Consider the following 27,051-nt stretch of genomic DNA (forward strand, 5'->3'; position numbering starts at 1 on the left):
AATTAAATTGATAATTCCGTCTGAATTTTGGGAAAAACACTTTGTTTAAATTAAACATAAAATATTAATACCTCTCTCATTATGTCTCAATACAAGACATTGCCAGTTCACAAATGAATTTATATATTCAACCCCATGACCCACACATATAATCACATGAATAGTTGAAAATTGAAATGTGCAAAAAAACCAGTCTCAGTATTACACTCTTATCTATTACACAGACCCTATATAAGTCCCATGCAAACTCTTTAATAGCAATAGTTTCACCCAAGTCTTTATAGAAGAATCAACAATAATGCGGCTTTTCTTCGTTGCCACTATCCTTGTGATCGGTTTCCTGGCTTTGGCCCGTGGTAAGTGTCATACAAATATCTAACATCCATGTTATCAATTACGAGTTGTACATTTAAATATTATTTCCATCTACAGCCAATCCAGTAGCGGAACCGGTTGCCGATCCCCAAGATATAAATATTTACATATGCAATGATTGCACTAATCAAGGTTAGGTGTCCTTGACTCTGCTGATCAATTTAAAAAAATTTGATATTGTTTTAGTTATAATAATAATAATTATTGTTCCTGGGAATAATTATGCAAGCAGACGATAATTTGTTGCATTATTTCAATAACAATTATGTAATATTATTTTTGAAAACTCCCAAATGTGACTTTGATACACTGTGCCCAAGAGTAACAATTATTTTTATTTTTGAGGCGATACGAATATCATCTAGCACTCAATAAAAAAAACTTAAATGCTTTGTAAAACACTAATTGTTTTTATTTTGTGATAGATTAATGGAAATTCATATTAATCATTGGAGCAAGTTTTGGTAATAAAATGGGGAACAAATGGTTTAAAGGTAAACAAAAAATGTTAATAACTTTAATGCACAATGAAATTTTACAGAACATTTGTCAATGGCCTTTGTTTTTAGTTAATGACAAATAATTGAATTGATAATTCTATAAATGGATCATTTTTAGATTGGAAAAAATATTATTTGTAATCAAAGAAATAATTTTAGTACCATTCTGATGGGAATAAACCATTTGTGAATGGGAATTCTCCAGCCAAATGTCTTTATATTTAATCTCATAAGCCACACCGAAACTGACTTGGAGAATAGCAATTGGAAACGTGCAAAAAAAAACCCAGTCTCAGTATTACACTCTTATCTATCAAACAGACCCCATATAAGTCCCATGCTGGCTCTTTAATTAGATTAGTTTCACCCAAGTCTTTATAGAAGAATCAACAATCATGCGGCTATTCTTCTTTGCCACTATCCTTGTGATCGGTTTCCTGGCATTGGCCCGTGGTAAGTATCATACAAATATCTAACATACGTGTTATCAATTACGAGTTGTACATTTTACTATATGTTTATATTCCAGAACCTGATATTTCTATTCACACATGCAATTATTGTATCAATCATGGATAGGTGTCCTGGGCTCTGCTGAAAAGCTAGCAAATCTAAATATTTAAAAATTCGAAATGTCGCTTAATTCATTGAGGTGACTAAGTATACACTAATAAATATCGTCAATAATTGAATCGAAAGTTGGTTTCAATTTATTCAAAATCTTAAAAATATAATCGAAATCCTTAAATTCCTCAAAATGATAATGCTCGTTTAGAAATTACCCGGGCAAATTTATATTATTTTGCATAGCGCAATCAACACGAAGGCAATCAAGTTAATTATAATTTCGATTGTATCGAATTGTAGACAATGGCCAATTGTGCTGTGTCTATTAGCCATATGAGCTAACAGGGAAGAAGGGAAATTCCCCAAGCAAACATGTTTCGGGCCAAACCTCTGCTTACTTGCTACCAATTAGAAATTGACCAACGCGCCACATACATACGACTATAATTAATGATTGGAACTCCCGACTTGGCCCTGTGGCTGTGATGTTGAAAATTTATGCAATGCAGCAAGCTGCAGAGTTGCAAGTAGTTGCAGAGGCACGCTGGAGACGCCTCAGAGGCGATTTTAGCAACTGCATTGGTTGCCCATATGCCATGTGGTACAATGCCGAGTTATTAATTCAGAATTTGCTTTAACATTGGATTATTATTTAAAGACGACTTCGATTGCCCAGCTGAAAGCGGGGAGATGAATCGGAAGATCTATTAGCCACTTCACTTAAATTACAAAATGCTGTGCTTAAAATCCTAACCCAATTATAAAATCATACAAGCCATGATACGAGCACTTGCGGCAATTAGGCAAACTTTCACACACAGAAAGCGAGAGAAATTGAGAGATAGAGAGAGAGGGAAATGTGAGTGAGAGAGATGATTGCAAAGGACACGGCAATTACGTGCAACATTTGAAGCGTCATTTTATAACACACAGACAGTCAGACAAACAGTCAGACCTCTTCAACTCAAATCGTATATGTCATAAGATTGTTACTTAAACGAGTCGCATGTCCCACGTCCAGTTGCAAGTCCTCTTACGTAATCCTTTTGGGCCTTACACATTACATTAAGCACACAGACAGACAAAATTTAAAACGTTTTCATCTCTAATTACATACGAATTGCAATTGCTGCTTGTCATCCTTCTAATTATAAACGCATTCCCGCTGAACGACTTGTAATTTAATTTTAAGTCTTATTATCCAACATATTTAATGCAATAAAGGTTCAAGTATTATTATACTCGATCCAGTGCATTCTGAAATATAAAGAGGGAATTTCTGTTTGCTGTTAATTAGGTGAATGTTTAATGAAAGTTCTAAGAACTTTCAAGCGTTTCTTAGCATTAATTTTTATGGTTTTTAATATATTGCAAATTATACAAAATATTTATAAATTTAGTAAGTATTATTGATTTGTTATTAAATTGTTTAGTTTATATATTTATAAATTTCAAGTAACAATAAATCTCTTTAACCTACAAATTATTTCAAAAATTTCTACATGTTTTTGTTGAGCTTTTCAATTTCATAACGTAATGAAAAAGGAATAAAAATGTTGGACCATATTAAACTGCCGTTTTTATAGAGTATTCACTCTTTAGTGCGACCCAATTAAATTGCAGCTATTGTTTTGAGATGCATTTGTCGCCTTGCAGTGCCGACAGCAAATGTATTTGGAATTAGGCTTATTACAAGGCCTTAGAATATTATTGCTTTATATTCCAATATTTATTCACATACTCGACGTACACACACACACACACACAAAGGAAACACACGTGTAAATATAGATTGCCATTCACTGGACAGAGCATAAATTTCAATTGGAATTTGGATAAAGGTCGAGTTAGCCAATTAACATAAGGCTGAAATTGAAGTTTGTTTTGTTTTGTGGCAACTTGAATTATTATTATGACATTATTTATCTAAGACATGAATGCATACGTATTTGTGTGTGTGTGTGTGTGAGTGTGTGTGTATGGGTTAATTTGCGTAAATTGTGTGGTTATTTGTGACTAATTGAATGCATAAATCTGCATTGAAAATTCGCACAATTGTGGTGTAATTTTAATATAATTGGCCCAAGTATAGAAAATCAAACAAGCCTGGTCAAAGCTTAATTTATAAGAAACCAAAAATGTCTCCATCTTGGCCAGAACGACAAGTCACCCATTGGCCCATTTTAGATTAAAATGCTCATTCCTTAAGAAGTTGGTTTGTATCTTCCTGCATTTTGTTCAGCGTCATGCAGAAAATTAAAAAATTGTGCAACAATTCGAAGCGCACTACAAAGCAACAGCAACAAAAGGAGATTGTCAGAAAAATGCAGCAATAATACAACGCAAAAGAAATTAAATAATATAAAAGAATGCAAGAAAAAAGCGACATGAAATTAGAAGGATAATAAAATGCCAAGTAGCTCGACACAATAAGAAATAAGTTGAGCAATCTGTAGGGAACAGGCAGCGGCATGTTGCAAGTTTCCAGTTGCAACAGTAACTGGACGCACTCGTGGCACGTGCAACACTTGCCACTGTAATTGATAGCACGCTAGACTGATTCATACAGCAAATCAGAGAAGCTTTTCCTCCTTCAGCTTGACGACACTTTTTCTATAGAATCCAATGACATTTCAGTGGCAGGTTAAGCGAAGGATTTTCCTTAAAAACTGTATATTTAGAAAAACCACTAAAAATTAGCATATATGTTATTCGTTTACTCTTTTTGAGTAAGTGTAATTCCATCTTATTGTTCACATTGCTAACGAGTGACAACGAGTATGAATAATTTCCCAAGTAAATCCGTTGTGAACACATTCCCGCCGGCAGTTTCCGCTTTTCATTTCCCATTTTTTATGACTTCATAGTAGGGGAAAGGCACAACACAAATTTGGTTGTGATTTAGTGTCAACATCTTGCCAGTGTGGATATCATCAGCTTCTCGGTAAAAGAGTAGGGTTTTTTTTGTACTCTACCATAAACTGCAAGAAATATTAGTGAAAATGTAGTAAAAAGATTCAATTTAAAATAAGTCAAATAATTCATATATTTAAAGTAGAAATAATAATATTTCCTATATCTGAGTGTCTTAATCTCTGACAATTATAGCATCTAGAGTCAAATATAAAAAGATTCAATTTAAAATAAGTCAAATAACACATATATTTAAAGTAGAAATAAAAATATTTCCTATATCTGAGTGTCTTAATCTCTGACAATTATAGAATCTAGATAAAATATAAATTTTCATATTTTTATCTTTTTATCCAGAAAATAAATTACATATTTAAATTATACTTCTAACAAAAAAAAATGAAAAGCAATTAATTCTGATGTGGTAAAGCAATAAAATTAAAAAAAAAAACATGTTTTAATCATTCTTAGTCTCTGTTTAAGACACTCTCTCGCTTTCTGTCTTTCTTAACATAATACTAGTTTTTGGTCCTCGTAAAAACGGCTGATTAATTCGCAGCTTAATCATTTATATCATTTGACATGCAATCAGGGCAAAGCCTTGTCAGCATTTTTTGTATCCTTAATCTATTTCATCATAATCTTTTGCAGTGTACTCGTGTCCGTTGTCTTTTTGCAGTGCACAAATCTATTTTAATATTTTCTTATTTGCCACTGACATTTACGAAAAATCACATAAATTGGTGCACACAGCCATTTTGTCTTGCCATTGTCATGACTTGGCCTGAGAGGCCCGAGATCCAATGAAGTAGTGCCTGCTCCTGCAAAATACTATACACAAACAGTGATGAGCCAGAAGCCAGAATTCTGAGTCCCCGACCACCTCACTGACTACAGCCATCAGCATGGGGGTAAAAAGAGATTGAAGGAGAGGGGAAGAGAGCGACTACACCACACAAAAGCTTCTTATATTTTTTTCTTTTACTATTATTCCCACGTACTTAAATTTGTATACCCTGTAAAATGAAGAAAAGTGTTGATTATTGAAAATATTAGCCACAATATTTGGAAATATTCTTGTTATTTATAATTACTTTTATTCCCTGTAATTTTGTACATTGTGCAGAATTTTACATTTTTAGAATTTCACAGATTAATGAATTGATTGAAACTAAAGCCGTTAGAGAGAAAAATTCTTTTTAAGATATTTTTAAATATTTAATTTATTTGCTCACTGACTTTTTTTCCACTGCTTTTATTTGACGTTAAATCAATAAATAAATAATTTAAAACTGATTACAGGGTATGGCAACGTCGACTAGCGTGTCGTCTGTCATTAGTTGTTGTTGCTGTTGTTGCTGTGCACACACGACGAACGTTGGCAACTGAAGAGATATGCAGAGATATAAAGCAATTTTCTACGTAAATACTTTGTAATGGATTTAGTAAGTAGTAAAGTATGACGCGTTTGCCATCTAGAGCATGTCGGTGCAACTGTATGTGTATCTGTGTGTGTGTGTGTGTGTTTGTGAGTTAGGAGCTCAATAAGAGAGAGAATAAAGTAATGCCTGTCTATTTGGACGTGTGTGTGAGTGTGTGTTTGATATTGTAAATCTTAGCATAGATATACATACATATATTTTTTTGCGCATCATATAATTGATGAAAAAGTATTACAGCGATTTTCAACGGCATTTTTTTCGTTGGCCCATTACATACTTATGTATGTACATATGTGTGCTGACAGAAGACTTAGTATTTGTGTATATATATGTATGTGCATGTATGTGTGCGTGTGAGTGCGTGCCTTTATATAGCCTTAGTAAATGGAGCGTAGTGAGTGAATATAAAGGTAGACTAAAGAGTGAAAGAGAGAGAGAGAGAGAGTGAGTAAGGCGCAGAATGAGAGCGCAATATCTGCAACAGAAGAATAATATTTGGTCGCTTTCGCAGTCATAAATGTTTTTATATTGATGGCATAAAAAATAGGCAATCATTTTTAAATGCCATAACAACATTTTTGGCTTGTTTAATGACACATAAGCCCAATTTTACAGCCAGAAGCGAAAAGTATTTTTAAATAATATAATCTAAAGCTAAATTGTCAACAATTTAAACAAATTAAAAAAAAAAATACATACTTATATTCATTAATATAAATCGGTATTATCCGATTAGAATTTGTAATTGATTTTAAATTTGAGTATCAGATATTATTGGAAAATCGGAAATCGTAGACTTTTGGTTTATTTATAAACATTTTCACAACTAATTATTATTATTAATTTTTGGTAAACTGAAATATTACAGGTTTTTAGAAACTGAAATATACAAAAAAAAAACCGGTTACCGTTACCAATACCAAAATACCGACATACTTGATTTCAAATAATTGAAAAGATCAATGAGAAAATAATATAGACAATGGTAATGAAATATTTAAATAATATGAGAAAATCAATAACTTGAAAGATATTTATGCCAAACCAATGAAACCATTGAATATTTATTTTTTCTATTATTTGTATAGTTTTGACTTATAATAGTGCTCATTGTCTCCTTTTATCTGTCCAATTATTTAAGTATCGCCACATTCTCTGAAGTCTCCCTCTAGAGCCTTTCGTGCTTTATTGCTTTATTGACAACCTGCAAACCAAAACACCAACAACAACATTTGTGCGCAAACAACTTGATTAAAAAACCACAAAAGCAGTCATTCCCAAACTGCTCTAATGTACCAACGAACCCAAACCCAACTGGGTATTGTCGACCATTCAAAAGGGGCTCTCAATGAGCATTCGCATTCGTATTCGCATTTGATTGTGGACTGGACGTTGAATTCGAACTGTTTCAATATGGTGCACCGCCATTTTGTGACAAGGAGGTCAGCCACAGGGTAATTTAAATGAAATGAACAACAAATGCACTCACACTCGAACTCGTAAAAACAAAAAAAAAAACAAAAAACAAAAAGAAATGGGGAAAAAAGGAACACTCACAAGCACCCGTTGAATGCTAGTAGCATGTGACATGTGCCACAAATGTTGCTCGAAAAATAAATAGCAAGTTGTAAATTGAAGAGAGTAGCTGGTTGAAATGCTGATTGTAGTCGGGTTTTCCTTTGTCCGTTGTCCGGAAGTGGGCGTTACACTGGGCATGGTCCATGTCCTGACCGTGTCCGCATATTGCTTTTCAAATTGGTCATCGAGCATAATAAAAAGCATGCGGGTATTGAGATTTTATGGCGTTAACAAATTGCTTTTTATAACACAATTTTGATATGTGGCTGGCAAAAAATAAAAGGGCAATAATACTTGACTATTTGTTTCTGCCGTCTGTCAGATTTATTTGTACAAATTTGATGTACCAAACAATAGTGACAATCATTGATATTAATATGTGTAAAATTTTTCGATAACAAATAAGTTTTTCATTTCAAAAAGATATTGGATTTTGGAAAAGCTCAGTTTCAAAGTGATAAAAACCAATAATACATTGCCTTTAACTATTTTCTTGACCAAATAAAAAACAAAAGCAGAAATGCTTTGTTACAATATTGGAAGGTCAGCAAATAAAATCCATATATTTTCAATTTCACTTGCATAAAAATGTTTGCCTTTATTTTGGAATTTTTGTTTAGCTGAAAGCGAAAAGGGAAAACTTCTGGTTCTGTATTTTCTGTTCGCATTGAAATTCTATCATTGCTATCTATTGTTCTGTAACTATATCTTTCTCGCTTTCGCTCTCTCTTTCTCTCTGACTCTCTGTGGCCTTTCTATTAAAAATAACAAATCCCTAAATACGCCACTCAAAATTCAATTAAAACTCTCGACGCACAAGCGCCGACAGATTTATAAATCCCACACACAAACAGACACGCACACACACACAAACAGACAGCCACACCCACACGCACACAAACACGCACCCACACACAGTCACACACAAATCCATGGCTAAAACGTTAGCCAACTGCTGGTGTGGAGGTAACAGAACACATTGGCATTTCAAATGCCAACAATTGAGTGCTTTCGACTGAATTTTCAAATATTTATACGCCTCGACAGCTGCAGAGGTAAATCGGCGACTATAAATGAGCTCAGCGCCTATAATTATGCAACACAATTGGTTTTTGGCGCTTGCACTTAGCATAAATTCCCGTTATCAATTGGCACATTCGATACATTTATCGAGCCAGCAACATGCCAATCGCACATCTATAAAAACTAACCAAATTCACATGTAATTTTTCCAGTTAGCGTTTTAAATTGCATGCCTGCAGGTTTGGTGTGTTTATGAGTTAAGAAGCAGAGATTCCAAAATTTTCAATGGCCAAGTTGCAAATGTCTGCAGTAACATACGAATGTCATTAGGGGCGGTCACAAGTACACTCACAACTTGATGTTGACTCCTTTCAGCAAGAGTTTGTGATGAGCGCGTGAGTCGTGAGCTGCAAGCCGCAAATATCACGTTTTCACAAACACTTTTAGAAAAACAGAATAGTGAAAAAATTTAATCTTCCAATTTTAATGCGTATCGTAATTAGAAGTCAAATAACGATAATCTGAAATGTGTGAAGTTTTTGAAATAGCGTCAAGGGAATTTATGGAAAATTGAATAGGGATCAAAATTATGACAAAAAAGGACATTGATAGAAAAAAATTCAATTTTTCAATTTTGATGTAGAATCAAATAAAAGGTCAAAAAATGAGAAAATTAATGTTCCGCAAGGAAATTGGCTAAGATTTGACAAAGTTGTGTTAGTTTGAAGATTTTAAATTAGTGGAAGTCAAGTGGAAAGTATAGAAAATTGAACAAAAATAGAAAATATGGAAAAATTAAAAGTGAAAGAAAAAAATTGAAATTTCCAATTTTGATGTAGTTTTAAATTTGAGGCCAAATAAAGATCAAATTGGTACTCCGCAAGAAAATCGGCTACGATTTATCAAAGCTATGACAGTTTCAAGACTTAAAAAAAACTGTCATGGAAAATAATTTAATTTTTTAATTTTAATGTAGAATCAATTTAAAGGCAAATTGACAGTATTTATTAAAAAAATCACGGCTCCCGAGCTCAACTCTATCGATGTGTATGGCCGACAAGCTGCGACGTTGTTTGAGCCATTTTGAACAGCTGTTTCGCCTGCTGGTTTTTTGTGTGCCTGTTAAGTATGCACTTTTTTTTGGGTTTTCTTCCTTAACGTGTGTGTGCAGATGTGTTCATGTGTGTGTGTGTTAAATGTGTGCGATTTGTCGTAGTAGCTCTATAATGGCCAGTGGAAGTCGGTCGGTTGGTCGGTAGAGCCGTTATGCTTATGGTTTTGCATGGCGGCACGTGTGGAGCATGCAGATGGTGCCGGAGAGTGGGGGAGAGTGGGGGATAGTTGGAGCAGTGGCGACCGAACGAACCGCCCAACAAAGCAGAACTGAAATTGAACAAATTCCTGACAAATTGGAATTTGGTTTAGTTTTTTTTCTGTTTTGCTTTATTTCTTGCTGTTGTCTTTCTCCTCATTTCTTTTGCGCTGCCAGCGAAATTTGCTCACATTTTTCTTATTGTTGTTTTTGCCGCTCTTTTTCTGTTTTTCTGTTTTTTGTTTTATTTTTTTTTTTTATGCTGTTGTTTTTGCAACATTTCCACGCAAGATTTCGCCTCAAATATGTATGCGCTGGGCCATTATGATTATTTCTACATTGCGTTGTACCCCAACTCCTCTTGCTCACCAACCGCCCCCTAAGCCCCAAAGATCGTATTGCTTCTGCACTTTGAAAAATGACACTTTACAACAGTTGTAATTTGTTTTGGTTTTTTTTTTGTTTTCCTTCAGCTGCTTGTCCTTTTCATTCTCGTTATTGTATCTATGATGGTCAGAATATGTATGTATGTGGGTTGCCACCTACAACAACTATGAGGGTTTTGCAAATTGCGGGTGCCAATGTGATTTGTTGTTCCTGGGCCAATGATATGGGCGTGGTAAGCAATTTAATGTCATTTCGTATGGAAGCTGGCTGTAAAAACTTTTATATTCTACCATAACATGATTTTGAATCACTTAACAAGTTTCCAAAGTATAAATGAAAAGTGTAAAACCTGCCTGATTTACAAGGCTCTATCTGTATTACCAATATTTTCAACGAGAATCGTAATACAGTACTGCCACCTTGATTTCCAGTTTCCGGTATTTTGAATGCTTTGATATTTTGAAAATTAGCTATAAAAATGTTTTAAAAAAAGCTAATATTAAAATTCTTTAATTTTAAGAAGATTTGTCTAATAGGATCGATATTCAAATTAAAAATCCAAATTAATTTGAAAGACGATGATAACACTTTAACAACATAATTGTAAGTAAATCGATTACTTATAGGTTATTTTTCAATCTGTTAATACCGTTTAAAGGTTACGGTTTTGATAACGATTTTAATCCATGATTACCAGAATTTTCAATGAGGATCTAGTGTAGTGCTGCATCCTTCAATTATTTTATTTTCCAATTTTTCTACATATAATGTTTAAGCTTAAAATTACTTATATCTTGTAAGTAACGTTAAAAAATTTAAGTGAATTAAATAAATATTTTAAAAGCACGCCTCATTGACATTCTAGTTTCACACAATGGCTGATTACTGTCATCTAAAGTTGTCATTGGAGCCAATCCATTTGACCACTTGATCAGCTAACCGCAATTTAATCATTCGAGCCAACTGACAAACAAGCGTAACTGCCAAACTAACCGCTAAAACCAATGTTTATTATTTTAGCATACAAATTAAATACAATATTTATAGATTTTAATTTGTTGAATAATTACCGTATCGTACACTGTATATTTTCCTATCGAAATTATTGTACCCATTTTAATTATGAACAAAAATACTGAAAATCACATAGACAGCTAACTTTGCGGTCATTCTGCCCATGATTGTAAAATAAAGGGAGCGGGGCATTTGTGGTTATGCCCACTAAAAGCCCTGATGCTCTGAATTATTGAAATGCATGCAAATTAGTTTCCAGCTGAACAAATTGTTGCGTATTTCGTAAACAAAATCAAGGTTTTCATTTTAGATATATTTTTTCCTGATCATCATTTGTTATTTATTGAAAACATTAGTTCGAGCTGAATAGAAATTAATACATTTAAATTTAGTTTATTTAGCAGTAATTGTGTGTATTGTAAACGAATTTTATAAATAAGTTACATTTACTTTTGGAGTCTTTGTCAATCCCAACTTCAACTGTAACCTCATCCCATAAATTCAACAGTTTATCAATTAAAACTACATAGCTGGTTATTATTGTTAGCAAAAACTGGTGTCAACTTTTGTGCCTTTGGAGCCAAGACATAAACTTAATGATATGAAATGGTCAATGACAAGAAAACTTACCAAAGCTGCAGAAGAGAGCAACACGTTGTGACCGTTATTATAGCACACAAGGGGCATTATTAAGTCACGTACCATCGTGTGTAGCTGACATTTTCTTCAATTATTGTACTTATGGTTTCCTTTCGCGTTTTCTCGACTGTATTTGTTGTAGCTTTTTTTTGTTTTTTTGTTTTTTTGTTTTTGTGCCGCCGTGTGGAGAAGTATCTGTCTGGGCTCTAAATGAGTTGTGGCTTTGAAGCGTGTTGCGTACTAAGCAAACTTAAAGAGTTATCTAATGCTTGATCTTGACACATAATAGTAAACAGTTGAGTAATGCCATGTCCGAATGACTGAAATATTTAATGGAACTACCTTTGTTAACTTCTTTTTAAATTAGTTTTATTTTATATTTACCTATTTTATATGTTTTTTTCCACTCCAGTCATTTACAGCTGTCTTAAAATGTAACGGCTATTTCAATTTGTGCGGCTTTACAATCGGTTAACAGAGTCTGTTAGTTTACATAGCCGCAATGCATTGCTAACACCGATAGGCGCTGCTGCAATCGATAGCTAGTAATAGAATTTAATCGATGCGTTCTGCGCATCAAAGAAGAAGCGACAATTATTTAGCGCAAAGTCAAAATTTGAAAAACATGTTTTATAGATACAAATTTAAATTAATGTGCAAAATTTAATGTGGTTTGGCTGGTTAGCTTTTTGAATGTTATTTAAACGTGCTTTGAGAGTAATAATTTCGTTAGTTTTATTTGGTAAGCAGTTGGAAATTTTTGAATGAATTTGAAATATTTATAATCACTAATTATGTGCTGCATAGGCGCGTCGCAGCGCACGTCTCTTACGCTTGCCCACAACGGGACCCAATCCACCGCCCACACCAGAGACCGTGCCCAGCTGGAGCAGGAGAGGATTACTGACCAGGGCTGCAGCGATGCCCAAGACGGCGGCACTGGCCAACGGAATGAGGAAACTCTTGGCAAGTAGCGCCTTATGCGACAACTCTGGTGGTCCCTTATGTGAGGCAACATCATGTGGCTCTAGATACGCGTACTCTCCGCCCGTATGGCCATAATGCGCATGATGTGAACCATGAGATGGACGTGCGCCATAGACATCAAAGGGTATGCCAGCTTCAGCACTATTGCCGCCATAGTAGCCGCCATGGTGGTTGCCACCCGCATACTCATAGGGATGTCCTTCGTAGGCGTAGCCAGCAGCTCCATGTGTACTGGGAACATGGGCGGCAACTCCACCACCTATTCCGCCACCATAGTGACCTGTTGAAGAGTGCTTTTTAGTACTGTCTGGAGTGGATTTGGTAATGCTACTTACCCACACTGATGCGTTGTTGGGAGCCAGCTCCATGGCGCCACTTGTTGTACGTCTCACTGAGACTCTCACCCACACTGCCCAGCTGTGTGCCTCCACTGCCGCCGATGCCACTGATGCCACCGATGCCAGCGCCTGTAGAACCAACGTAGCTACCGGAAACGGAGCCGGAACTTGAGCCTGGTCCTCTATAGAATTCCGGCGGAGGATCATAGCTTTTGGCAATGTTAGTGCCAGCATAATCCAGTCCATTGCTGCTGCTGCTCACCTCACGTTTACTGGTATTCCCATTAGATGGCTCCCACACCACTGTGCTGGCATTTTGTGCCCGACTCAGCTGCACACAACCCAACAACAGCAACAGGAGACTTCGCTTTGCGAGTAGTTCACTTTGGAATCCGAACATTGCGACTAAGTTTTTTTCAAGCAATGTCAACGACTTTATAAAAGATTACTCCAAGTATTGTTGCAACATTCGAGGGAATTCGCGAGACTGGCGACAAATTATGCTTTGGCAATTTAAGCCTCAAATTGTCAGCGTCTACGGCAGCTCAAGTGGAGGGAGACGCTTGGTTGCTTGCCGCTTGAGGAGGCGACACCCTCTGCAACCATTGAGACAATTAGTGTCGCCATATGGCAAGTTCTTTCGCCAGACAACGCATTGTGGCATCCATGGAGTGTGGCCTGTGTGTCGTTTCACTTTTACACACAGGTTCCATTAACTTGGCCAGCACGCGTGTAGTTGCCAATTTGACGTCAAATGGTTAATGAAATAAAATTTAAATAAATAAATACCTTTTGTAACTCTCTTGTTAACGATGGGATCATATTACGATATCTCACGACTTTAAAGTGTAAAGAACTTTAAATATTTGAATATATGAAAATTGTTACAGCTGTTAATTTAAGCAATAAGTATATTTATTAATTAAACAGCAACAGAGAAAAAATATCAAAAAGATAATATAAAATAAACAATTTTATTATAATTCTTTTTAATTCATCTCTGAAAAGATAAAAAAACAAAGTTTAAATTTAAAGGGATATTTCAAAATTGAACACATAAACCAATATTTTTTAAATACAAAATTTAAAAATGACTTAATAAAAAAAATATACATATATTAATAAATTGAAATTTATGAAATTTAGAGAACAGAAAACTCTTCCTGTGTATGTGTGTATTAATATTTAAAAAAATGTTGTTATTTAATAATTAAATAGGAAATTCTATACTAACTAAACTAAATCAAATCCGTGTCATGACACGCTTTCATCTCTAAAATGTATATACACTTTCCCATATTAGAGGATGACGCCTTAGCTGCTTCTTAACTTATCAAACCACCCTCGCAGCAACATCATAAATATTTTGTCTCCTAAAGATAGTCAAGAAATTAACGCCGTTCGTCTTCGTTGCATTTACTAATAGTGGGGGAGATAAGAAGAAGAGCTATACTGAAAAATTGCCAATTTGTTAGAATTTGTTGCATAAAAATGTTTGTTATTTTTAGCTTTAAAAAAAATGCAAAATATGTTGACCTTGTCCATGTTGTCATTTGCCGATTAACAGTTGCCACCCGTCAACTGTCAGTTGCCAATTTTGGCAAACTCTGCACTTGGGTTGCCCCCGGTCTTTTGTCTACCGTTTGACGTTTGTGTTATCAGAACACGCCACGAACCGAGGCTATCAGTGTTTTCAGAATTTATATAGCATTTCGTCGAAGCACTATCACAAAGTAATACATGGTGAGAGTTTCAGGGAAATGAAACAATTTCGGTGGCTCTTATCACAGATGATGACAATAGATTGATTAATTTATAAGATGACGAGCAATTCGCAATGCGCATGCGTCGCTAATAAATGAACAAATATCGATCAATAATATATAAAAACATAAGTGAGCTCATGTATCGCATGAAAATTAAATTTCTTTAGTTAACGCAGGAATATCTCGATGACTGCGCAACTTCACCTCAATAGCATTATCTGCACTTGCCAGAAATGTTATTTGAGGAACAGGGTATCAAATTAAATACTAAAATTTGAATACAGAATGAATATAGAGGCCGAACCGTGACCAAAATGACATTCCGTTCAGTTTTAACAAAGTTATGGAGGTTTTAAGTTGGTCAAACCTTTGACCTAGCGACTTTACAAATCAAATTTCTTGTCCAATTTGACATGATTTCATACAAAAAACATTAATACATTTTTAAAGTGTTGCTTTATACTAATTACTATATAAGGAATCTATTAAAAGTGAAAATTTGAGATTTAAAATTTTTAAAAATTTCAAAGTGGAGAATTCCAATTAAATTTGAATCAAGAATCAGTAAAGAGGAAAAACCGTGTTCAAAATGGCATTCCGTTATAAAATCGGTTTAGTCAAGCCTTTGCTTAGCAACTTTACAAGTCAAAAATTATTTTCCAATTGGCCATGATTTTTTACATAATACAATATAAGGAGATAACTGAAAATGCAATGTTAACATTTAAATTTTCAATTTCAAAAATACTTGCCCTAAAATCGAAACCATATCTAAGGGGAAAATATTTTTTAACGAAATAAATGAATATTATATAAATTCTTTTACATTGTATATCAAATTTAATGCTAGTATAACTGTCATATAATATTTTAACAAAATTTTAAAATTACAAATTTAGTTTAAGTGGTGTTTTAAAATTTTTATGTATTAGATTTGATTAATTTACTCAAATTAAAGCACACTTTGCATGGATACTGTCAATGGATAATCTTTGATAAAATCTGTGCTTGCAGTGATGAGTGCATTATTGAATAGATTCATTATTCATTGATGCATTCGACATTGCAAGTACAGATCGCTGGCAGTTATTTCCAAGAGGCCTTTTCGCGTACCTTTCTCCGAATGGATGTCATGTCGCGGAAGTCTCGGGAATTCCAGAGATCATGTCGAATAAAGTCCAATTCCTTAGCTGGCAAATAGGCAAAGTAGGTATCCGTAATAGAGCCTCCAAGATTGGAGTATCCATGCATAGCTAACCAGATAATTCGTGACTCATCCAAGGCCATTTTATTGAGTCTCCTGTGATATTCGTCCTGCGTTTGGCCGATCTTGCAGACATATTCATGGTATTTATCATAGGATTCCATGCAGCTGAAGTTATGAATGTATTTCTTCTTCGGAGATGGAACATGCTGAATGATGGTATCCAATCGATTGAGACGATCATAGACATGCCTCGCGCTTTTGGCCATATTTCTCATCTGATGATAGTTATAGGTCTTACCATACCGTTCGGCAACCCAATTCACTAAAATAGGCATCATGTGAGCATTGGGTAGAGTTACCAGCACATATTGTGGATCACGTCGCATGATATCCACAGCAACCTTTAGTAACTTGATCAGCATCGCTGTATCATCGGGATCTATGGACTCTATACATTTGAATCCTTCAGCTGAAACCAAATCACATATAACATCTTTTCTAGGCATCGTACTTTTTCTCAGTTCGCCGATTAAGCTTTTACTCTTGACGGATTCTCTGAAAATTTGTTTGGCCGACTTGTCGGCTGCTTCCAAAGCGGAATCTGATTTTATATTCCTAATTATACGTTCAGTCTGTTCCCTTTGCTCCTTCTGATCCCCTGCTCCTCCCCCAGATGATCTTCTTATCGCCTGATTGAGGGCTGTAATGCAATAGCTTCTAACAATTGGTCGAGTATCGCGAAATCGTCCCTCCGACTGTGTCTGCGATGGAGCCTTATATATCTTGAAGTAATCCCATTGAAGAACTCCACTTTTCATAGTTTTCCTGGAGCAAAACTTGTCAACCGAAGCATCGGAAGACTGACGAGCTGGCGGGCAGAAGGGTATTTCATGCGGCATCACCTTTTTCACAACTTCCCCCCTGTCGTTCAGCACCTTGATAACCCCTTCGGTGGGAGGACAGCGGTGGGGACTCTTCTGCTTCTTTGCATTGCCAGAGCAGTGAGCATTCGCACCCACAGTGTTCTTTAAGTTGACCTCCTCGGGAGTTATAAATTTCATTAGCCGTTGTTCTCCCAGTTGATAGACTTTAACCGGGGAATCCTCTTCGGCGTCCTCAGGAATTGGATGACTGAGTGTAAAATCTACGTTCAGAAGAAACGACAGATCTGCCTTCCTCTCACTCTGATCCTTGAATCCTGGCGATGTCGCGAGCTTGCCACACATTTGGCAACCTGTGTGGACGTTGCAGGTGCCACCGATCAACTGCTGCACCTTCGTCAGCTGACGTTGTGCATCCCGTCGCAGCTTCTCGGCGGCACATTCCACGTCCTCCTCCAGCTGTCTTATGATCTGACGGCGTCTTCTCTCTTCCTTTTGGCCATGGAGCAATCTCATGCAACGCTCCATCGTCTCGAGGGTCAATTGTTGTTCCTTCTTAGCTGCCGATAATTCCAGCATGCGATGAACATTGCAAACGGACTTCTCTAAGGGCTTGCGATTGTCTCCAAAAAGTGGAGCAAGTGCGTCCGACAGACATTTCTTGATTTCCCGCTTAACCGGCGACAATTCAAAGGTGGTAAACCAACGTGTACTTTCATTGGGAATGCGATAATGTTTATCCTTATATCTTTCATAATTTGGAAAAACCACTTTACGATCACTTGGCGTTGAAGTCATCGACATGGGCTCAAACAACTTGGGTCGCAATTGTGGCATCAAATAGGGCAAAATTTTATCACCTTTTTTGTGAACATTTTCACGATTTTTTCCCAATTTTCTAGCTTCTTTTAGCTGCTGATAACGTTGTCTATAGGGCAAACTATTATCGATTATAAACGGTAGATTTGGACGTCTTTCTTCGTGCAATTTTCTAATTTTCTCTTCTCTTTTCAACCTCTCAGCACGTTTCATTTCCTGATATTTTTTGGAACGCTCCGCAGTGGGAAGTATTTGATCCAAGGCACGCATTGTCGTTGTCATATCCAGATGAGCTATTGCAGACAAGATCAACTGTTCATTGATCGAATACTGATCAGTTTCGGCATCACAATCGTGCGGCGTCTTATAGAACGCCTCCCAAATGAACCACAAAAATGCCAAATCATTATCCTGACTAAGCTCCAATATGCACTTGATCTGCTTCGATGTTAACATGGGCGTAATACCCAACAGGGTGAGGCATTCACGTACCCGGTACGTTGAGCGCTGTTCAATGTCATCGCGCAGGGAGTGCAACAATTTGTTGCACCCATTGAGCTGCTTCACAGACATGCCACGCAACCAACGCAACGATCTCTCCAATGTCACGAATGTATTATAGTCGTTTTTTGCCATTCTAATCCCACTTTACTCGTTCTCCAAATTGCTTTAATACTATTTTCGAATTCAAAATTGTTCACATACAAATTTTGCAACCTACTTTGTTTTATTCCAAATTAAAATAATTTTATACAAAGGGACCGAGCGATACGATTGCTTCTTCTATTCTCTTACATTTTAATGATATTTATACTAATAGATCTTTTTTAGATCCCCAAAAATGCAAATTCAAAATTAATCTGATTGGCCTTCATTTCAAAGCGGTTGCTTAAAAACACTTAATCTTTTCTTCCAAGTTTCCACAATACTTCAATGAATAAGATTATTTCCGAATTTAACAATCCTGCAATTTAAAAACTAATATCCTGTCCCAATACTAACTTTGATCTTTAACTTTTGCTGCTTATATAGATTGTTTCGTTATGATCTCACTGGGGCTAGCACAATTCGGATTAACAAATCAACTAATTAAGGAACTAATAAGTACGTCAAGATAGTGCGTATGATTTAATACCCCGGCAAGATTATTGAAAAACGTTTTCATGTTCCGGCTAAAATAGAAATTATCAATGCACGAACAACAACAGAACAAGAACATGAACACGACATGCCAAGATAAGTTTGTATATTAATAAAGAGCCAGTATAACCGATATCAAATGACGGAGACGAGTATATAAGTTTCGGCATTTGGTTAGGAAAGGCACATTCAGTAGCAATCACTTGTCTGATTCTGAGCAACATGAAATTCGGTGAGTGTGATATCATTAATTGAAATTTGCAACTCTAATATTATCGTTTCCATTCTTGACTTCCTTCTGAAGTTATTGTCCTGTTCTGCCTGGTCGCGTACGTCGCTGCCGAATGTAATCCCAATGGCAATGGAGAGCCGAATTGCACTGGCATCGTCGGTCCTCAAAGTTATCGCAATTTCTGGGATCCCACTAAATACTTTGTATGCGAAAATGGTAAAATTTCTACCGTGCAATGCCCAATAAATACTGGTTATATGTCCGAAGGCGGTTGCGTTTCCTGGATTACATGGGTATGGACACCACCTTGCCCAGAAAGTGATGCTTAAATTTGCAAATAAATAAAAGTGTTTAAAGATTATTTTAAAAAAAAACTACAATTTTATTTATAAACTGCAAAGAATGTTCGACTAATAGTTTATTGATTAACTTTTTCCGGATAATTCTTGAAAGAGATATTACTAAATGAAATTACCAGGACTCTTGAAGATCCCATAGAACCAATTGATTACCAAATTTCAAGGCAATTTCTTTAAACTTGTGCTTGTATTACCATCTATCATTCTGTTAAATTTAAAAAAAATGTGGCGTTTGTCGAATCAAATCTTCTTAAAATATTACAACATATCACAGATCATTGATAATGTAAATACATAAATTAATGTAAGAACCTGGAAATAATAGAATGTTTCGAATTTGTATTATCTCAAAAAAGAATACCAAATATCTCTATGGGTTAAAAACAGAGAAATACTCTTTAGTTCGTAGTTTAGGAACGTACAAACCACTTAAATATGATATATCTAGCCGGTGATGTCTCCTTTAACCTGTTATATTAAGATATAAGTACGAAGAAAAAAACTTGTGAATGGCTTCGTCTTGTGCCCCGCCATTCGTTTATGTGTTCCATCCTTGTCTAGGGGAGTGCTAACTTGCTCTCCTTCCAAACAACACAACCAAATCGTCAGCTACGCTCGCGTTTTATATGCGACTGCCGCTAAATAACAACTTGAGAATTATAAGCGTATACACTCGTGTATTTGCACTGTGCTGCATTGAATGGCATTTTACCTAACGACTTGTTCATACTCAGAACTAGTTCAACCTCAACTTCAAAGATTAATTTTTAATATATTATGATAATTAAACTATTAAAGATTGATATTATTATACAAAGTTTATCATTATTTCTTATTTTTCTACGCTTTTATAAATTTTTTTCCGCTATCAAAAAAAATTTAAAAATGATTAATTATACAATGTTATTGAAAAATGCATATAAATGATTACAGTGTTATATTACAAATCGATCAACGACGCCACATATATTTACTGTATGGATATATAAATAAATATAGAACCATGAATTTGATTAATTGAAATAACTGATATATAATAAGTATAGTTTTGGAATTATCGCCTTCTGTTTGTCATTACAAATTTTCTTTATATGCTAAATACAAATAAGTCAAGGATTGGGGCTTCTTACCAAATAACCAAGTCATTGCCAGTAAATAGTCTCCAGTTTGCAATGAAAGACCTAAAAGCTGATTTCATAGATAAAATCCATCAACTATTTGAGTACCCTGAAATAAGAGAATATTTCCGAATATTCAAATGTATAGATAAACACAGAGTTTAATGCTTACCACATAAGGGCAGGAGTGATTAATATTTGTGAACTCTTTAAGTAGAATAAACACAATATTAGGAATTGGATTAGACGACTTTCTCATAAATCGACAAGCAATGATGGTCAACTTATATAGCCAGGGCTTGTAACCATTAGCTTTCTTGAAAAACTGTTCATCAATAAAAATATTGTTACATGCATCGTTCCATTAAAATTGAACACCGTCTGATTCCGATTAATTGCACGCAATCGACACTTGTTTATGACAATCCACGATTTATTAAAACTCTCACAAACCGCGTTTGTAAACTTGAATTCGATAGCTTACTATTAAAGAAAAACTCTTTTATATATGATGAAAAAAATGTACACAGACATTATAACTCAATTTGAAAGTTATCCAAATGAGAAATATTCCCATTGCAATAGTCTAGTATGCATGTTTATTTAAACAAAACTTGAAAAATGTTAAATCTAAACATGTGAGGTTTTTTTAAAATAATTATTCGCTTTATTAATCAAACTAATTTAATATCTAACAATTTGATATTAAAATTAAACAAAAATAATAATATTATTATTTGGAGAATTGAATTAAAAACATAGTCATTATCAACAACTTTTTAAAAATATAAATGCTACAATATTAATTAAAATGATTCTTTAAAACCATTCATTGAAAATAAGGAATATTTAAAACGATAGTGGTACTTACTGGTATAGAATCTTTAACCCCAGGCGACATTAGCAAATTGGGGAGATTGTTTTGATGGAACACGACAAATTCCGGGAATTATGAATGGAAGCGATACGCGGCTACTATCAATTAAAACTACTGATGATGTCAACAAAAGGGGCACAGTTCAGTTCAGTATATGATACATTCACAAACTTTTAACTCAATTTATTATTGTCTTTAGTTACGGTTTCAAAATCGATTTAAATTACATGTATTTGTTTTAGTCATAATTTACAGAGATTAAAAAAGCAATCCTCTGGCAAATATGTACTATATCTATATCTGTACTTATATATAATGCTATGAAATTTGCGCTTCTGCAGTTTCCAGTTAATATCATGATTCTTCTTCGATCTCAGCTTATTTCACAGCTTATACACATAATAGTAAGTGTGTATAGTTAGTGTGTATAATATATATTTATATGTAGAGTATACATAGAGTATAATAATGTCATCCGAAAGACACACACAAAAAAACAATTAAGCTATATATTTATAGTTAATGTCTTTAATACAACAAGTTGTATTCCATCTAGGGAAATTGGCCGTGGCATTTGGAATGAGCTGCTCTTGACCTAAAACTAACACCCTAACAACAATTAAATCTAAACAATAACTGTTTATCAATACTATGCGAAATCACTTTTTTGGCATTGTGCGATTCTCAGTTCACGATTAAAAAATAAATGAACATTTAACACAGAAAAACTTTACACTTTACATTGGATATAAACAAAAAACAAAATATGTAGGCAGTAATCAATGGGGATTAAAAATGCTAATTATTGTCTAGTACTGAATTGTGCTAATAAATAAAAGCTATTTAAACCAAATAAAATCGAAGCACTTGCAGCAACTGAGCACCTGTTAAACGAATAGCAAAATCTAAACAAATACACTATAGAAACTTATTGATATAGTTTGTAGTAAAATCTACAAAAAGCCTTCGACGTAAATTCGCACACAAACATTGAATATTGGAGTCAACTCTTAGTTAACGCTGGGATTCAAAATTTGCGCCAGGCTCGCCCAAGTGCCGAAAACGAAACCGCATAGTCCGAATATCAAAATGAGAAAATCCTTCCACAGCATCCAGTTATAGCGACCATAGCCCACATGATAGAATGTTATGATCTCAATGATCGGTGGAGCAATCAAAGCCAGGGCCGAGCTGCTGACAGCGCCCACCAGTGAGATAATAGAACCCAGATTGGGTATAACAGCGGCCAGCAAAACTAAAATAAGAAATTTAAATTAATAAAGATTGCAATAGCCTGATAGGATCTAAACACTTACAGGTAAATGTGACCAGCACCGTGCGGAGCACCGTGGATGCCAGATTTTTGGCACGTGTCGTATCAAAGTGACTGCAAACAAAAGGTTCCACCATGTTGACGGGCACATAGAACTGCAGGGTATAGGAGAGGAATATTGCCACAGCCATGGTGATGCGTACCATCTGCGATAGACTGTGAAGGAGAACCGTTCGAGTTATTAAGAGATCACTAAGAGATCAGGCAGCTATATGATATACTAATCTGGCATTAATGAAATGTAGACACCACAAATATAATACCATTTCACACATTTAAAGTTTTGTTTTAGATATCTCAAGAAGCAAAAAAGTTGTGTCCAATTGTATAATTTTATATGTGCATTTTTTGAGTTAAATTCGTACAGATGGTCATATCAACAATAACTGTATATATGTACACTCAACTCAACATTTTATCATATATATTTAAAATTAACTGCCTTCATATGTATAATACAGTTGACGTATAGAAAATTATTTTTACATGGTACTATTTTTTTAATTTAGTTTTAATTTTCGCTGATCCTTATTAGTTATGGCACTAGTAACTAAAATATTATCGGTTTTCAGCGCCAATTTTAGTTCATTTTTTTGGAGTATTATTTCAAAAAAACAAATCTCATTATATGAAAATAAAAATATTTTTCTAAGAAAACCTTACTTGTAATTTCCGTTCAAATATTAAACGTTGGTATACGAATAACTACGATTGACTAAATTTCAAATTATAATGACATACAAATCAATTAATACTCACATATCGCCCTGTGGCAAGTTGAGTGTGATGCTCCCCTTGACACTCTCGCCGTACTTGAGATAGCCAAAGAATCCCACGGATGTGTAGAGACAGGCAACAATAACCATGCCCGTGTTAAGGACGCCTGTAGTGCCGCCAAAGTCTTCGGGAGTGCGCATGTTATTCTCCAGGGGCAGGACAACGCCAATGCCCTCAAAAGCATAGATCGCAGTGCCAAAATAAAGTGGGAGTGTGGCCCAAGTGGCCACGGGTTTTACAGTGTGCACATCGGGCAAATCGTGTAGCATGTAGGAGAAACTGATGGCCAATCCGGCAACGGTTAGGAAAGCAGCAAGAAGAGAGACGGGCGTCAGGTACTTGAGATTGCGCACCAGATTCAAAAGGATCATGGGCAATAGCATTAACAGCAGATAGATACGTATATCCATTGTGAAATAATGATCCATCACATCCTTCACATTAAGTGCGACAAACAGAAAGTAAACGCAACAGAAACCAATCTGTGTGATGAACAGGAATGTGGTAACCACACGTCTGGCCAAATGCGAATAACGTCGCAATCCCAAAGGTCCCGTCTCAAAGCTACAGAATGCCACCTCCGAGAAGTTCAACGATGGTTGCTGCATTCGTCGGCACAGCTCATGGGAGCACTTGACCAACATGTGCATGCAGTGTGTGCAAATGGCGCCCATTATCAATGTGCCAAAGAGACCGACATAGAGGCCGGCATTCTTGAAGGCTTCCGGCATGGCAAGAATGCCAGTGCCAATGTTGCCCTTCAGCAGATGCACCAATGTATCAAAGTTCGATGTGGGATGCTCCAGTGTGCGGTGATGTGTAGGATTGTAGCTCGATTTGAGATTCTCATCGCCAGCTTGAGAACTCTGCTCATCTTCATCTCCATTGGCTGCGGCGTGCACTATATTAGCAAATTATTCAGTATGTACTCTTTGTATGCTATCATGACATTTACTTAAAGTGACACTTGAACATTTCATTAATCTTACAACATATAAAAAAATTAAAAATGAATAATAATTAATTTTAAAGTCAGATCTAAATTGTAACTAATACCTTTAAAAAATTAAGTTATTTTAAATATTAATCGCAAGTATTTGTAACTTGTATGATATCTTCATTATAATATGTAAAACAAATTTAAAATCTATTGTTAATATCCAATCCAATCACTATACTCAGCTAATCGTAAATTGTAATGTCACTTTCAGCACATGTCATCTTAGCATAAAAAGATCAAATTGATTTGCTTACCTGCGATGCTGTCCTCGCTGTGCACATTGACCAGCGTACTGTCCGGCGGTGAGCTGCGTACAGGTGGCCTGATTAATCCGTTGCCGGAGGCATCGCCTTGCAGCAACAACGGTTGACGTTCGGACATCTTCGGTTTGCGCTTCGCGGGATCGCCGAGCTGTAAGATCGATTCGATCAGGCCAAATAAATGCACTAATAACTGATGATGATCTCTTGTGTTTTTCTTCTTTTTTTCTGTTTATATGTGAGTGAGTGTATGTGTATGTGTGGGTGTATGAGTGTGCGTGCGTGCGTGCGTGCGTGCGTGCGTGAGTGTATGTGTGTATGTGTGTGTGTAGATGATGTGCTCGACTCGCTAGCTGAAGTCACACTGAAAAAACAAGACCATGTAGAGCCGCTTTTGTGCCTGGCAAAATTTTCCGCTGACTCGGTTTCAAGAGAGAACTTGCAACTCGGATAACGATAAGAAGAGGCACACACCCCAGAAAGAAGTGGAAAATTTTGCGTGTGCCTCTGTCTGAAACTGATATGGATAAGCCTTGGACTTGGACTACTCTCACTTACAAGATCGAGTTCATTACATTTCAATACATGTACTCATATATATGCGCATTATTCATTCATACACTCGATATCAAATTGAGGAGTCCAGTGACTCAGTATGTAGCCTATACCAGAAGCACAGACAAAAAAACAAGTCGTAAGCGATAACACCCATGAATATATTCATACATATTACACACATACAATTTTATATCAATTAATAAGCTCTAAAATCATGTTATAATTAGGCGAATAAATAAATATCACTCTGAGTAAACGCCCACAATTATTTTATACTAATATTTATAAAACCAATGATTACATTTATAATTTTATTTCATTATATAACTACGTAACCTCATCTATTAATTCTTTATAAGATGTGTAAAGAACTATTTTTTATTATTTGATTGTTGGATTTATTATAATATTTATAAAACCAACGATTTTATTTATAATTTGATTTCATTACATAACATAAGTAACCTCATCTATTAATTTTTTATACCTTTTAATTATATACATTTTACTTATTAAGTATTGGAACGTAAATAAGAATAATACACAAGAAGATCTGCAGATCTTGACATAATTTAAATAAAACAAAAAAAGATCCCACAACACATGGTATCTAAATTGATATTTATTTAAAACTATCTTTATTTTAATCTATTCACGACAATTATGAGAGATAATTTCAAAAAGTTTTGTGATATGATAAAAGCAAGGCCCGTGCGAGCACATATCTCCACTACCTTTAAGAAGATTTTAGAGCCGTACTCTTTAAAACTATAACAGATAATTTAGAAGATAATTCCTAAAAGATATTGTGTGATATTATGACACGAGCAATGACCTTTGTTATATTCGCAAGCAGATTAAATGCAAGTATACAAAATTTAAATAAACATCATAAAATTTTCAAAAAAAATTAATTGTTCACTTACAAAAGCAAAAAACTGTAGATAATGTATCTTTTTTTCGGAATTAAATTAAGAATGCGGGCAGTGGCCTTGGTTGCGTCGATAGTTAAGGAAAGTAAAAACTTTGAACTAAAACTGTAAGAAAACATATAGAAATTAACAAAAGATGAAGATGCGAAGCTTTCTTTGATTTTTGAATACCTGTTGAAGGTTTGTCAATGGCGTCAAGTCTTCCATTGATTTTTTCTACTTTCTGCTGCTTGCTGCTGACACTGACAATGAAAGGTCCACAAAGCCACAAGGTCACGACGTCGACGTCGACGCAAGCTTAAAATTTTTATCAATTCCTGTTGAACAAAGACATTGTTTGTTGAGGATACCGAATTGACTCAGGTAATAACTTTGAAATTAATACATGTTTATCAACAAAAGTGTAACGTTGCAATTGTTGTTAACTGCGACGAGTTTGTTATTGCACAATACACACAACCAAAACAGATGTTTTAGCACCAATCATATGCTGGCCATATTTGATAAGCACAGCTATTGCTTTTTGATACGTTGCAATATTATTTCAATTTAGTTGATTGCATTAATAATGATAATACCTCTTAAGCAGAATTGGCGACGAGACCCACAATCAAAACAAAAACCAATTAAATTGGTCTTCTTCTTCCTCTCGCTAAGTCATTTACTGGCAATTCACAAGTGGTGTTGGTAAATGCAACAATTCACATCTGTTTCGTG

General features: G+C 35.1%; 4 protein-coding genes, 2 long non-coding RNA genes and 1 other non-coding gene across 9 annotated transcripts; 3 read left to right on the forward strand and 4 right to left on the reverse strand.

The window, feature by feature from the left end:
* The first annotated feature begins 277 nt into the window (after positions 1 to 277).
* On the forward strand, positions 278 to 774 carry LOC117781507. The gene is made up of 2 exons (XR_004617170.1): positions 278 to 356; positions 433 to 774. It is a non-coding gene; the product is annotated as an uncharacterized LOC117781507 (long non-coding RNA).
* Positions 775 to 1,243: 469 nt separating this feature from the next.
* LOC117781506 lies at positions 1,244 to 1,567 on the forward strand. The gene is made up of 2 exons (XR_004617169.1): positions 1,244 to 1,328; positions 1,405 to 1,567. It is a non-coding gene; the product is annotated as an uncharacterized LOC117781506 (long non-coding RNA).
* A 10,893-nt stretch (positions 1,568 to 12,460) lies between these two features.
* LOC117782035 (glycine-rich cell wall structural protein 1.8) lies at positions 12,461 to 13,484 on the reverse strand. The gene is made up of 2 exons (XM_034618946.1): positions 13,073 to 13,484; positions 12,461 to 13,017 (listed from the first exon to the last, which is right to left on the reverse strand). The coding sequence occupies exons 1-2, from the start codon at positions 13,473 to 13,475 to the stop codon at positions 12,539 to 12,541; spliced, it is 882 nt and encodes a 293-aa protein (XP_034474837.1). The 5' UTR covers positions 13,476 to 13,484; the 3' UTR covers positions 12,461 to 12,538.
* A 2,262-nt stretch (positions 13,485 to 15,746) lies between these two features.
* LOC117782034 lies at positions 15,747 to 18,345 on the reverse strand. The gene has a single exon (XM_034618945.1). It carries the CDS (start codon positions 18,319 to 18,321, stop codon positions 15,928 to 15,930), a length of 2,394 nt encoding a protein of 797 aa, XP_034474836.1. The 5' UTR covers positions 18,322 to 18,345; the 3' UTR covers positions 15,747 to 15,927.
* Positions 18,346 to 19,017: 672 nt separating this feature from the next.
* LOC117780745 lies at positions 19,018 to 19,494 on the forward strand. The gene is made up of 2 exons (XM_034617386.1): positions 19,018 to 19,120; positions 19,193 to 19,494. Exons 1-2 carry the CDS (start codon positions 19,111 to 19,113, stop codon positions 19,447 to 19,449), a joined length of 267 nt encoding a protein of 88 aa, XP_034473277.1. The 5' UTR covers positions 19,018 to 19,110; the 3' UTR covers positions 19,450 to 19,494.
* Positions 19,495 to 19,976: 482 nt separating this feature from the next.
* On the reverse strand, positions 19,977 to 20,074 carry LOC117782460. The gene has a single exon (XR_004617282.1). It is a non-coding gene; the product is annotated as a U6atac minor spliceosomal RNA (small nuclear RNA).
* A 1,546-nt stretch (positions 20,075 to 21,620) lies between these two features.
* LOC117780234 (proton-coupled amino acid transporter 1) lies at positions 21,621 to 26,986 on the reverse strand. 3 transcript variants are annotated; one of them, XM_034616679.1, is made up of 7 exons: positions 26,913 to 26,986; positions 26,506 to 26,651; positions 26,330 to 26,439; positions 24,839 to 24,995; positions 23,567 to 24,473; positions 22,791 to 22,963; positions 21,621 to 22,729 (listed from the first exon to the last, which is right to left on the reverse strand). In XM_034616679.1, the coding sequence occupies exons 4-7, from the start codon at positions 24,963 to 24,965 to the stop codon at positions 22,485 to 22,487; spliced, it is 1,452 nt and encodes a 483-aa protein (XP_034472570.1). In that variant the 5' UTR covers positions 24,966 to 24,995; positions 26,330 to 26,439; positions 26,506 to 26,651; positions 26,913 to 26,986; the 3' UTR covers positions 21,621 to 22,484. The 3 variants fall into 3 exon arrangements, with proteins under 3 accessions (XP_034472570.1, XP_034472568.1, XP_034472571.1); XM_034616677.1 differs by having other exon boundaries at positions 23,567 to 24,485; positions 26,913 to 26,985; XM_034616680.1 differs by lacking the exons at positions 26,330 to 26,439; positions 26,506 to 26,651; positions 26,913 to 26,986 and having other exon boundaries at positions 24,839 to 25,053.
* Positions 26,987 to 27,051: the final 65 nt, after the last annotated feature.

This window comes from Drosophila innubila, assembly GCF_004354385.1.
Source record: "Drosophila innubila isolate TH190305 chromosome 2L unlocalized genomic scaffold, UK_Dinn_1.0 4_B_2L, whole genome shotgun sequence".
Taxonomy (NCBI): domain Eukaryota; kingdom Metazoa; phylum Arthropoda; class Insecta; order Diptera; family Drosophilidae; genus Drosophila; species Drosophila innubila.